Source organism: Pollicipes pollicipes, unplaced genomic scaffold (assembly GCF_011947565.3).
Source record: "Pollicipes pollicipes isolate AB1234 unplaced genomic scaffold, Ppol_2.1 Scaffold_3447;HRSCAF=4054_pilon_pilon_pilon, whole genome shotgun sequence".
In the NCBI taxonomy this organism is placed as follows: domain Eukaryota; kingdom Metazoa; phylum Arthropoda; class Thecostraca; order Pollicipedomorpha; family Pollicipedidae; genus Pollicipes; species Pollicipes pollicipes.
Genome location: NW_023596297.1, coordinates 27,066,048 through 27,080,240, shown reverse-complemented (window position 1 = coordinate 27,080,240; position 14,193 = coordinate 27,066,048). Strand labels below are relative to the sequence as shown.

Genomic DNA, 14,193 nt, shown 5'->3' with positions numbered 1-14,193 from the left:
ATTCCTGTGTCTTTTAGGAATATAGCCGTTTTTTAGGAATATAGCCGTTTTTTAGGAATATAGCCTTTTTTATGGACCGGGCAAGTCCGCGTGCCACATGTGTTCCGGGATCTAAGCTTCAATCGGCGTAGAGAGACAGCGTCGCTAATGATCAACAGGTGCTTGTGTCGCAAAAGAAACCAAACAGTGAGACCGATCCAGGTTCGTCCAACCCATTGATTAATTCGCTATCTCAGGAATCAGTCCTACAGTTTGGTGACGAGTCTAGACACTTGCACCCTCAGACTATCGGAGGGCGATGTACGGCTGCCACCCCGCGGCGCCCGAACTCACGCTGCCGTGCGTAAATGTCTGCGCAGTCCCAGCCAGTCCAGAGCTCAACCATTCGCCCATCGATTGCTCAGGATCGGAGGTTTGTTCGATACTCTGATCACGTGGCTGCTCAGTCAGCTGACACGCAAGATTGGGAGCTTGCTTCCCTGCCTTCTTGGTGCAGATTCAAGCCAGCAGTCCGCGGTTCGGTCGGAGGGCAAAACCTCCGCAAAACAGCTCAGGTCTCGGTGTCAACTTTTATTTTGTACAAAATTATCTGCGCAGTTAAGAGACCGTTAGTCAAAGGAAAGCCAAGAGAAGACCGTCATGGATTATTTCACGAGTAACACTAGAGGAAGCCGACATGTCGACCAAAGCCAGGGAGGCGGCACGTACGACATGGACTTCTACGCAACGTCCTACTCTAGTGCCCATAACATCCCACACTACAAGCCAACTCCACCTCTCATCCGGGACGGTGAGTGACGCCGGTGACATTCACCCGAACCTGGCCAACGTCTTTCCAGGCATTGTAGACATTGTAGACATTGTAGGCATTGTAGACACACATATATTTGTAGGACCAGAAGCATAGCTGCGTGAACTTTTTCCTCCCCATGTAAATAACAGTTCTCTTCCTCACGTAATAGCCGCTCCTCCCCTCCCCCTTATGTAAATCAATAATGCCCCTCCAGATGAAGCAATGCACCCGTACAATGCACTTCTCATCAGGCTTTTGTTTTTGAACACACCGTTCGCGTGGCACACAGATGTGATGTTCGGTACGTGATGTCATCCAAAACGCTTAACATAAACGGTGACATCAACTCAGCCGCTTACCATCAGAGAGGTACAGCTAACATTGCTCATGTTCTCCTCCCATCAGCCCCGGGTGAGAGAATGACTAGCGAGCTAACATTCGTTCCAGTCACAGATAAAGTTATTTCTCGGTTTACGCTTACAGAATGAGCCCGAATTTAAGTGTACTCAGTCACACCATGTCTAGAACTACAAAAATGTTTCCAAGTTTCTATGCATAAGCAAGGCTTCAAAGGAAATGAAGACTGCAACTGCTTGCTGGGCCTCTTGAGGCCTGGATCTCCCCCCCCCCCCCCTCATCGTCTTTGTTTCCCGGGGCTCACCCGGAAGGACAGCACCGGCGCTGTTTCACGTGCTGACAACTACTGGTCTCCCGTGCCGTCATATACCATAGTCACGTGCTGGCGTGAGCCGAGTTCACGTGTCGGCAGGTACCAGGTTCCCTTGCCGACATATAGCGGGTTCACGTGCCGACAGGTGGCGGGTTCACGTGCCGACATGTAGCGGGTTCACGTGCCAAAATATAGCGGGTTCACGTGCCGACAGGTACCGGGTTCATCCGCTCGCTGGTGCCGACTGGCGAGATCGGCGTGATGGCGACCCCGGAGGTAAAGCGGCTGACCCATCAGCTGTGTCGCTCGGCGCTGCCCGAGCGGCACTCGGCCTGGGTCATGCACGACGGACGCGAGCCGCTACCGGCGGCCATCAACGACAACAGCGCCTCCGGCTACGCCAGTAACGCCACGCCCACCCAGCAGATCGTCAAGGTTTGTGGAAGACGCACAGCGCAGAGGCAAGGTCGGCCACGTTTATCGAAGCTGCTCGGCTGTTGCATTACTATCTCTGCAGGTCGAGCCCAGCATACCCTGTCAACATCAGTGCTCTGTCCAGGACTCACCTGCTTTCCATAGTACATAACGAGCGCATATCGCATTGCTGCAGCATTGTCCTATGAGGTGCACTTGGCGTGATCAATTTGGCCTCGTATTAGGTGCACATGGAATGCCCATGACACACTTTGTGGTCACCGCAGGTATGCGGCTGCATTGATCACGATTCCTCTTGGTGACTAGTTAGCGGTTTGCTGTCCTCGTAGCGCTGCCGATAGAGTACTGGGCACCTTAATACTCGGGTAGCAGAGTATATGGGTCCGCGTCCCAAAAACTTCGCTCGATAATCGGTTCGTCAAAGGGAAAGCGGGTCATGAGAGGGGTCAGGCTGGCACGGGCCAGGCACCTGAGGGCAGAGGGACAAGTGGTCATGGAGGGGTCAGGTTGGCACAGAGGGCCAGGCTGGCACGGGGTAGCCATCTGATGGCGGAAGGATAACTGGTCATGGAGAGGTCAAGCTGGCACAGGGGGTCAGGCTGGCACGGGACAGCCACCTGGTGGCGGAGGGACAGCTTGTCATTAAAGGGGTTAGGCTGGCACAGGACAGCCACCTGAGGGCAGAGGGACAACTGGTCATGGAGAGGTCAGGCAAACACGGGGTCAGGCTAACACGTTGAGAGGGGTCAGGCTGACACGGGGGTCAGGATGACACGGTGAAAGGGGTAAGACTGGCATGGGGCAGCCACCTGATGACGTTGCGTGACACTTTAGAAGTACTTCACCCGAAGTTAACCGTTACACTTGAGTTACTCTTCTGGCGTGGAGTTGTAATGGTCTTCGTAACAAGATTCGCTGAGCAGTGGCGCTGAGCCCAAAGCCAGCCCTGCAGAGCATTTGGTCCAATTTTTGAGCAGCTGCCTCGCGTGATCTGAACCGTTCGTCGTCGGTGGTTCCTCCTCAGCTGTAGTTGATGTGCCACCTGAGCCGTGTTGTCGCCATCAGCTACCCCGCAGCTGGCGGAGCAGCCCGGGCAGGCCGGCCTGCTTCATGCGTGACTTGCCCCTGGCGCGCGAGCATCTGGTCAAAAACCCACCCAAGGACTACGTGTCCGAGTATCAAGGCATCTTCCGACAGAAGCCGTTCCACAGTGAGTGACACTGGCGGCGCTGGTGCTGGGTGGAGGCCGAGGCCTGGCTGAGGTGCCGGGCAGCGGCGACGCCGCTGCCCGGCACGGCCTAACGCCGCTGCCCGGCACGGCCGACGCCGGCCGCTGGCGCGTGCGTTTGGCTGGACACTTCTTGTTACGCTTTCAAGCAGGGTGTAGTAACACAACGCACTGGGACGCGGTTACGCAGCTGCGCGGCTTCCTGGATGCAGTTCAGTACTTACCGAACGTGATAGAGTGACAAAAGTGACAGTCACTGTGCTGTTGTGGTGGGGATGTATTTGTACTTTGTATTATTATTTGTATTATTTGTATTATTTGTATTGGGTGCATTTTTATTTGTATTTGTATTTATACCCTCGTATTTGACACCAATGCTGAACTAGACCGTAAATGATTTCACTGCGCGTATCGACCACCAGTTTCGTGCATGAAAAAACACTTGTGTTTAGTCAGTTCCGTGTCCTGCACATGCTCAGGGCTGTTCTGTCTACCAAAATACATCACGACGTTCGTTCTCAGTTTCAAATAAATCCGTTACCCGGCATGAGCATGAACACATCGATTGACGAAAGGCAATCCAGCCTCTTCAATGCCGGATGTTTCGTGGCATATCCATGTCAAATCGCGTGTGGCATCACAGGCTTACATGCGTCCAGCCTTTCATTCATAAAACGGTTTCAAAGCCCAGCCGTCCGACCAGTAAGCTGCATTGTAAGCTGCCACTCTGTCCGACATCCTCTTGGGTCACGGCCAGTGGATCAGTTCCTTTGACCCAGGCGAAAGGAGGTGCAAAGCTTCACAGGTCCCACGCCCGCTCTTCAGCGGACCTGGCTGGCACCTGCTCGCCGGAGAACCCCGAGATCATCTGCGAGACGGGCTTCACGCACGAGAGAGGGGCTGAGGGCGGCCCACAGGCCCGGCACTACGTCACACCACCCACCGCCTACCAGAGCGAGTTCCCGCCAGTTCACGTGAGACGGGGGGGGGGGACGACAGGCGGGGGCCCTAACGCTGATGGAGCTGGGAACGTGTGCTGCCTGCTCCTAGCCAACAATAACCGCTTTGTACGCAATCCAAGCATGACATAATACACGCGATGTTGTTGTTGGTACGGAATTACGGTGCCCTTACCTAACTGTTCAATAGCTTCACTTGAGTGTTTGTGAGGTCAGGTAGGACTGTTGTCTCAAGTCTGTTCTACATGGCCTCCTGCTATTCATCCCCTCCTTTCTCAGGATATTCGTCTCTCTCTCTCTCTCTCTCTCTCTCTCTCTCTCTCTCTCTCTCTCTCTCTCTCTCTCTCTCTCTCTCTCTCTCTCTCTCTCTCTCTCTCTATCTCTCTCTCTCTCCTCTCTCTCTATCTCTCTCTCTCTCTCTCTCTCTCTCTCTCTCTCTCTCTTCTCTCTCTCTCTCTCTATCTCTCTCTTCTCTCTCTCTCTCTCTTCTCTCTCTTGCCTTCGTTCTTTTTTTTCTCTCGCTCGCTGGTTCCACCTCGTTAAACCACAGCCACATCCTCCTAACGAGCCGTGTGTGCCGCCCTGTTTCTCTAACGTTGACGCCTCCCCCTCAGCTGAGGCCGCCCGACCGACTGCCGTCCAACAACAACGACACGCGGGACGTGGGCACCGGCTACCCTCACCACCGCGCCGTCCTGGTGGGCGGCATCCTACGGCCCCCGCGAACGTAAGCCCGTCACTTACCAGCGCCCGGTGCCAAGAGACTGATCATGGCCTGGCGCGTGGACGTGACTACCAGACCACGACCTTGTCACTCTCCCTCCAAAAATGAGTGTTCAGGATCAGCAGCCGCGGGCCATCAGGACGGTTCATAGTGGCAGCCTCCATTCCGCTCTGTACAGCACATTGGCTTCGAGTCACTTTATCAAAAAAGAGGCCGGCGAATTTTCCAAACAAATAAACCTGTCGTGAAAACCAGCATACAGGCCTGAGTGTGGTGGCACGTTTGTTAAATTTTATTGACCTGAAGGTATGCGTAATTTTGACGAATCTTAAGCAGTTGTCTCCATTTGAAAATGCCATGACTTGTGTTTTCATTAATTTGCGCTAACCGAACTATCACTGATCCCGGACAATCCTGTCAACCGTTTCATGCAACAACCCAGCCTGTCGTTCATTATTCATTTTGGCAAACCAAAGGCCTTGTTTTTCCAGTTTCAGTTCCACCATGGTTTCGACAAAAGCATGGCACGCGTTTTTCAATTTCACCCAACCAAAGCTACATAAAAGCTTTTGTCAGGATTTCATCAAACTCCGCCCATTTGCGCAGATCACTTTTTAGATACTTTTCTACGCCCAAGGTGGGTTGAATTTAGATTGAAACCGTGATTATTAAATAACATCATCAAGGACATCACAATTCCGCTCAAACTATTCAGAATCAAATTATATTGTCTAATAGGATCATTAACCTTGCCAAGCGGGTCCATAGAGAATGAGAGGGTCCTATCTGAATGTACCCGGATTCTCTCGGCCGATCCAGCATTGTTGCCATGCATTTCATGCACGGGACAGCCGGACCAAAAGGCAGAAGGCAACTCACGTAGTTTCGCCGAAGACTTCCTTTATATTTCACCAGGGGACCACTTAACGCATGCTCGTTTGCATGTCATCACGACCACCTAAAAGGCTGACATGCTTGTGAAAGGGACTGAGCTGCTGTTTGGTAACTGGACGGTCTTTGGGCAGGAAAACGGGCACTGGGCAGCTAAGCAGATCGCGACTATCCAAAGGCTCATAGCTTTCAGACGTGTCAAATATGGGGGCTCTGAGCGCCTAAAGTAGACCTGAATCACTTGTGGGACCCCTGATTATCCGGCGGGTCATCTCAATGGTCAGATCGCTCTCCAGTGGCCACAGTGACCCCCAGCCGCCGGAAAGACATCCGAGTAGCGAAAAGGCCACATGAGCGGCCAGATGAACACTAAGCAAGGGTAGGCGCCTTGAGTATTTAATGCGACTGTTGGTCAGCCATAGTTTCCTGAGCGGCTGCGAGGTTCGTAAGAAGCAGGAAGACTCTTGACCTGAACTGTGGGATTTTTGAGCGGCCAAAAAGAGCTCTGAGCAGGTTCAAAATAGGGATGTACAGCTGGAGGGCCCTGAACGACCAAACGAGCCACCCGGCGGCCAGAAGGACCTTAGTAGCCAAGGTGACTTTAAAATGGCCAAACCGACCCCCGAGGAGCTAAAAGACCCCTTTGAGGCTAGAGGGGCACTGGGCAAACAGAGTCTTGGGAGTTCACAAGGAGCCCTGGCGTCCTTGGACCCCCTGAGCGGTCAGGGACCCACGAGTAGACATGAGGTTTCTTGGGCGGCAGGAAGATAGCATGGATGGCCCTGAGCAGATGGTGAGACCCCTAGTGTCTAGAGAGTCGTGGGGACGCAGCCAAATGGCTCTAGGGACTAAACGTGCCGCTGAGAGGCCAATGAGCCGTGGGTAAACACTCAGGTGGCCTGAAGGGCCACTGAGCGACCAGAGGTGTCCCTTGGTGGCCAGAGGGACCCTGGCCGATCAGTTAAGTCTCTGAGTCGTCTGAGTCGTCAGGACGCCACCGGCCATGGTCTCTACAATAGCAGGAAAGGCACTGGACTGCTAAACAGTTCGTGCGGGGCCAGAGAGACGCTGGGCACACAGAGGACCCTGAGAGGTCGATGCGGCCTCTGAGCGGCCAAAGATACACTAAGTAGGCCCCGCGGTCGCTTCGCGCTCAGAAGGAATTCTAAAATGCCAGAGGAAAATGCTATAGCTGTATCAAGAAGCAATGAGTAGTAGCTATGTTAAGTAGGTACAAGGGCACTGGAGCGACCAGGGTGTCCGTAGAGGCCAGGTAGAACCTACTGGACGCGGGAACAAAGTCTCGGGATTGGCACCAAACATCGATAAAACATAAGCAATGTGGGTAGGAAATAACGCAGGAAAAGGAGCATATATGCCGTGGTTTGAAAATACAGAGCATGGAGAGAATGAAGGTGTCAGGGATTGTTTTCGAAAACAAAGATGGGGTTATGTTCGCTTGCAGTTTTGATTTGAGGCTCGATGAAACGCAGCTAGTTATAAGATCTCGGTAGAAGAGCTATTTAGCATTGCACGGAAAAGGTAACTGTTATAAAACCCTCTTCATACCCAAATTTAACCACTTGTTCGCAGCGATGAGGATCACAAGTACAAATTTTTTCGACTTATGAATATTACACTGTTTAGGTTCTTGTGTAACGGAGAGCAGAATAGAGCGATTCGGGAGACTGCACGCAGATGATGGAAGGATTAGGCACGTCTGACTTTACGCTTGCATAGCTGCCTTCAATGCATCACGGGTTAAGAGGGGAATTATTTCGACACGTTTATGAATCAAGAGATTTGCCCTCATGGTTGGTGAAGGTAAACTTATCTGAATCAGAAATAAGGCATCGCTTTAAATGGTCGCAAGGAACACCAAAAGTCCGCTTTGGAAGTTAGTAACTTTAGAATGTAGTGGACTCATGAAAGCGTATAAGATCTTTGAATGCTTGGAAGTTAGCCGGTGTCATCTTTGGTATTCAGATGTAACGAAATTCGCGAAACGAGAGATAGATACAGGACTGGCGTGTAAAAGGTCAGATAATCCTGAACAATTTGCTTTGTAGAAATGGTCTGCTGGCGAGGTTCAGCAAGTTAAGATGCTTATATGGTATACACAGCACATTGTTAGAATACTTGGTCCTTACAAACAACTTTCCGCGTGCATTGGTTCGTTCTGGGAAGGAAAAGCTGCCAGCACCTATTATTCATCCAGCGATTTCGCTCTTTTTGTGATGTTCCAAGGGGGCAACTATGTATACATCATACTTGCTTGGACAAATATCACGGGAATGAACACAAATGTCCTTATGTGCACGGGCATGAACACAAATGTCCGATGGTGTGTCCATCCCGGTGGCTCAGTTGGTTAGAACGCCTGCATTCCGGTCCACCCACCCGTGGCGGGGTGGGTTCGAGTCGCTTTAAGCGCTCGCTATTTGCTCTTGACAGGTGTGACCTGTGGCCGGTGGCAGCGGTCGCGCTTAAGGTCAGCTGACGTCAGAGGGCAAGACGAGCCGCATCGAGCACTGCGCCACGTCAAACTTTTGCCGCTAAATTATGTCATTGCCTGGAATTGCGCGATCGGATGGTAGGGGTCAGGGCTCGCGCAACAAGCACTGCACAGCGTTGGTCTGATCCCAGAAATCCATCCATTCAAAGGGTGCAGATCAAATCCTTAAAATAAATCAAAAATGGGGAGACAAATGGAGATAACGATACGGCGAAAATAATTGCTGGTGTGATACAGAGCGGAATAGCTTTGAAGCCACATTAACTTCACGGTACAGGGCGCTGCATTATAAGATAATAACAAGGACCCATGTTACAAACAGCCTTCTTTGTAACACTGGTCCTGCAGAAAGCAGTGACTGGGCATTTCAATGTGACGGGTACTACTGGCCACCAGTTTTGGGACTGTACCACCGTTCAACGATTTTGAATAGAAATAAGAACGTAGTTATCGGAAAACAATATTATCAGTGGCGTAATTGAGTGCAATGGGTCGGGAGTAATACCGGGAACAGCTTAAAATCAGTTGACGAATAAAGTGGCTGTATGCCTCAAAATCATAATCAGAGGGGTTGAGGCCTACATCTCAATCGCGTTATCTCTGCTTGAAAAGTGCAGATAAATGGAAGGTTTTATCGCAACACCGCATGGAGCATTGATCCAGGATGAGAGGAAATGGACAAACCTGAGGCGGGAACGTGATGTCTGAGATGGCTGTTGAGACCTTTTTGTAGCATGTTTGTAACACGACAAAAGCGAACGGCGTAAAGAAATGCAGCTGATTCCCTATGAACTCGATTGCTGGTGCACCCATTTGCAATGACTGCATAGGATGTGTATTTGTGGTTGTCAACGATATGTATTGTGTGCCACTTGTAACATAAACGACACAAAGCGATAAAAGGAAAAGGCAGTAAGTACCTATATTAAGTAGCTATAAAGAGACTCAAGCGGACAGGGTGTCCATGGTCGCCAGTGGGGCCCACTGGGCGCGAAGAGAGACCGCGGTAGCCATATGGGGTCTGCTGAGCAGCGAGAGGACTTTATTCAGCCAGAAAAGAACTTAACGCGGTATTATAAAGCTTGTTTAGCTCTTCCATTCAGCAAGAACATTTTTTACTGCGCTGTGCGCTTGGAAAAGAAACCACCCATACAACCAGTCGGACCCCGGATCCTCCAAGTTTTAAGTTTTCCAGTGTGTGGGTGGTATGAACCCCCAAATCCCGCCATCCATGTCATCTCCTCCTCATCATCAATCATCTTCAGCCACGTGCCTATACATAGGTGGGAGGCTGCCTGCGCTTCAATCTGGCGCTGTCAAATCTGACAGATGTTGTAGCTGCGTTGCCATGTTTAATTCTGACCTGTGCTTTAAGATTTGTGTCAAATAGGAATCAAGTGATTTGATGCCATCGTCTCTGAGCTCTATGTTGCAATGGGTCTCAATGACGTTGTTTGAATTGGGTGAATTTGGAACAAGAGCGCCACCAACACATAGTTTGCTCCGCAACATATTAAGCAACTTTAGTGATATGCCTTTGATATGATCTGACTCTCGTTGTTGAAGTTCACGATAGAAAGATGACTTCAACTGGTCGCCAAGGAAGGTACGCCGCAAGCGACTATCACGAGTTCGCTGTCGGGCGGGTATTGATCGCTTTCAAAGGTTTTAGTCTTCCAAGTTTACTTTTCAATCCTGCCTTTTTCTTTATAGGCGATACCAGTTTGACTTCGACAATCCTACCAATAAAGAAACAAAGGATAATCTTCTTCCGACGAAAATCAGCAGCTCCGGCTTCAACTCCAACAATCCTATTAAACTACTTCAGCTCGACTCCAGGTCATTCTGCACCGACTACAAAGGACAGGTGAGATTGGCAACAGCTGAGTCTTCTAACAGAAAACGATGGGCGGTTAGGCAAAGTGGCTGTGCTTAGGATGGGTGGCAAAACGCAGACTGCAAGTGCAAAGCATCATGTGAGTGTATTTTGCACGGTTTCTGCGCGCTGATGTTGGAGCAGACTAGTTTAAGATTTTTCCTCGCCCGGGCTGTGTAAGCTGCGCATTTCGATACGCACCACATCACATTTCGATACGCACCACATCATATTCGATACGCACCACATCATATTTCGATTCGATACGCACCACATCATATTTCGATACGCACCCATCATATTTCGATACGCACCACATCATATTTCGATACGCACCACATCATATTTCGATTACGCACCACATCATATTTCGATACGCACCACATCATATTTCGATACGCACCACATCATATTTCGATACGCACCACATCATATTTCGATACGCACCACATCATATTTCGGATACGCACCACATCATATTTCGATACGCACCACATCATATTTCGATACGCACCACATCATAGTTTCGATACGCACCACATCATATTTCGATACGCACCACATCATATTTCGATACGCACCACATCATATTTCGATACGCACCACATCATATTTCGATACGCACCACATCATATTTCGATACGCACCACATCATATTTCGATACGCACCACATCATATTTCGATACGCACCACATCATATTTCGATACGCACCACATCATATTTCGATACGCACCACAATCATATTTCCGATACGCACCACATCATATTCGATACGCACCACATCACATTTCGATACGCACCCACATCATATTTCGGTACGCACCACATCATATTTCGATACGCACCACATCATATTTCGATACGCACCACATCATATTTCGATACGCACCACATCATATTTCGATACGCACCACATCATATTTCGATACGCACCACATCATATTTCCATATGCACTAGAACAGACTGAGCCGCTGCATACGGGCCATTGTGCTCATGGTGGGACCCGCACCATAAAGCGTGCCTATCAGCGCAGCATCCAATCTTGGCGGTGCCGACAGCTCTTAAAACACGGCCAAGTCCGTCCCGCGTTCAGTCTGTAGTTCCACGCATGTGTCGGGAGATGACTCACAAGAAGCGCGAACCTGGGGCCCATTTAGACGCCCAAGTGCTGTTACACCCGGTCTGTAGTTCCGCGCATGTGTCAGCAAATGACTCACAAGAAGCGCCAACCTGGGGCCCATTTAGACGCCCAAGTGCTGTTTTTATCGGCCGCCACCGCGTTCCGAGTGCGTTGAAGGGTGAAGAGCACTGCATCCCGGTGTCATGGCTCAGCCGGTCTGCGCAATGCTTGACGCACTTGGTTTTGCTTGCGGACAAAAAGTTCCTACCTACGCTCGCGTGTTTGTTTGCCACAAGCGAGACGTTGTGAATTAGCCCTCGCACGGCGGTGGTGGCTGCCATCCCCAGGCGGTTCTTCACAAAGGACGACTTTAAATGGCAGCACCGTTTTTTTCTTACATCGCCGATGGTACGTTCTTTGTGTGAGCCTTGCGACACGGTTGAAAACGAGTCCTGACACCTGGCTGAGCTGGAGCGTTCGTTTTTTAGGGTTGGCATGTTGAGTTTTGGCCACGTGCCGTTTTTTGTCTGGCATGTGATGATAATAAAGATGCATAAATGGGTGTCAAATTGTCGCGAATGAAGGTTCCAAACCAGGCACGACTGGTCAAAACATTGCACTGGTCAGGTTGGTCCTACGCCACCTACTCTCTACACATGATTTGGGTCACGACTCCGTGTATGTCTTGATGAAACACGCTGTGTATTAGTGCCAAGGTTTGTTATAAAAACACGCATCCTCGGTCTTTTATTGTCAAGGATTAATGCTGATTTGACCTATTAGGCTGCCATTACACCAGAAGGTTTTAGAGATTTTCTCTTTGCAGCTTTTATCGCTGGCTAAATGCCGCCTTTTGCACCCTAGTAGCTTGCTTTGCATCACGACGGTTCGCCTTGTGGGGTGGTGTACCGGTTCGGTGTTAAGCTCGTACCCCTGAACCCGCGGGCCGCCCTCCGACCACGTCTGACGCGCGGCACGTGTGTCGACCCGGCAGGTTCGTGGACCTGACGCCGAAAGGCGCCGCGCGCGAGGGACACACCACCGGCAACATCACGGCGCGCACGCAGATATTCTACCCGCTGGCTTCCTTCCGGCACCACATGCAGGCGCACAACGACAGCGCGCTGCCCGGCCGCCAGGCGTACGTGCTGCGCTCCTGGGCCGCGCGCAGCGCCCCTGGCGGCATCGGCACGCAACAGCGCGATGGTCCGCTGGTGGAGCCCGTGTAGTCGGCGCCAGGTGGCGCCGCGTGCCGGCAACATGGCGACTGAGCCCCGAGCCATCCTGTGGCCTCGAGACTGGTGTGTCTACACTCTGTCTCTTGTGTTGTGTCTTGCTGAAATACACTGCAGTGGCGAGCGTGTTCTTGCGCTGTTCAACCTGTAGTTATGTCGCCTCACTGACGACCTGCCCTTGCAGCCGTCGTCTACAGTTAGCGGTGAACAATATGCTCAAACATTCATGTTCAACACTCCGCACTGGAGCCAAACCTGGCGGCATCCGTCACCTACCGGGAGCTACAGGGAGCTTTTACATTTTCAATGAAACTTCATCAAGCCCTTCCAACGCCATATAGGTCATTTAAGACAGATAGATGACGCTAAGTTCTAAAAGTACTGGCTTGTTGCCTGTTGACCTGCAGGATGGTGGATGGATGACAATCAGAAGGCGAGTGGCTATGGGCACGATTTTTCGGCGTTTGCTATCACCCGGTGCGTGGAGAGGGAAGAGGAAAGGATTCAAAGGTCGCGACAGATATCCTATCTCTGTCATTGCCGGTTCTGAGCTGACGGTTAAAAACATCACGCCAGCTCGAAGCTGCGGTACAATCTAGTGATACCGTGGTGGTTAGTTCATCCTCAGCTGCTCTTTTTCTGGTCTTCACCCATCTGGCAGCCCACGCTTCTTCAACAGCAAACAGAATGGCACTATTATAACGTAAGGCTATTTATCTACCCTCATACGAGGACACGTTATGGGAGGCGTACTAAACGAAGAAATGCGCACAGGAATCGTTTAAAATCTTATGCAGTCTGGTTTGACACATTCTGGGTGACGTTCACCAAAACTCCATGCTCTTTAGCAGGCGGCATGCAACGTAATTTTTGTCGCCCCATGCTTGACTTCACTGAGAACAGACTGGCGCCTTGGCACGCCAGGCATGCTTCACACGGCACGACTCGACATGCCACGTGTCGCATCCATTGGTGACGTCATCTCGGTGTGTGGCTGGTTAAGGCAAGGGGCGTGCATCACGGCCTTTGTCAATGCCTATTATTCTGTGATTTTTCACTTTTTGTGTTTTGTTTTTGCCACCAGCACGCTGCCCCCGCTTTATCCATCAAAGTTCACTTGTACTAATGTTCAGTGGCGATGAAGTTGACTGCCATTTCCCAAACGCCGACATGCTTGCTTTGGGACGGAGTTCTATGAGACTCTTCCAGCGGAGATCAGCAAATCATCCGTCCAAGTGGAGTTTAGAATGAACATAGGAGCTGAGGCTCGGGTTATCTCGCAGGTTCTTCGTCAAATGAGCTTTATACTTAGAGACTTTGGTGAACGGATCTTGCGTACTTATATCCTTCATCACATTTCGCACAACCTTTTGCCATGCGCACTTTTAGGCGCATACACATGGTTGTTACTATCTTTTACCGACGGATATCTTCAGGGAACGAACCTCTTAAGAACGAACTTTTCATGTCACGAAATTCATAACCTACGTATATTTTCCCGACGAACTACAGGCGTACGAATTTTATCCTTCGAACAAATGGCGCACAAACTGTATGCACATTTTTCCACAGCCGATGCGCTATGGCGGGGGGGAACATGTATCCAGGCTTGAATGAAAGAAAGCTGCTCATCTGCTTGGAGCTTGTTATGAATTAGGTCCATTCATGGGGGAAGATGCTACTGTCGTGTTTTCTACTCGATATGATGTTTTATGTGGTTGCTCACGAAACTGTAGAGAGTGGT

At 50.6% G+C, this 14,193-nt stretch overlaps 1 protein-coding gene across 1 annotated transcript; it reads left to right on the top strand.

The window, feature by feature from the left end:
- Positions 1 to 555: 555 nt before the first annotated feature.
- Positions 556 to 12,443, top strand: LOC119092369 (uncharacterized). The gene is made up of 8 exons (XM_037215333.1): positions 556 to 790; positions 1,678 to 1,898; positions 2,964 to 3,108; positions 3,952 to 4,100; positions 4,700 to 4,812; positions 9,929 to 10,082; positions 11,188 to 11,294; positions 12,209 to 12,443. The coding sequence occupies exons 1-8, from the start codon at positions 640 to 642 to the stop codon at positions 12,441 to 12,443; spliced, it is 1,275 nt and encodes a 424-aa protein (XP_037071228.1). The 5' UTR covers positions 556 to 639.
- The last annotated feature ends 1,750 nt before the right edge of the window (positions 12,444 to 14,193 follow it).

Coding starts and splice junctions, on each gene's coding strand:
- LOC119092369 (XM_037215333.1), top strand. CDS start 640: ATGGATTATTTCACGAGTAACACTAGAGGAAGCCGACATGTCGACCAA. Junction 791..1,677: donor TCCACCTCTCATCCGGGACG/GTGAGTGACGCC, acceptor ACGTGCCGACAG/GTACCGGGTTCATCCGCTCG. Junction 4,813..9,928: donor ATCCTACGGCCCCCGCGAAC/GTAAGCCCGTCA, acceptor TTTTCTTTATAG/GCGATACCAGTTTGACTTCG.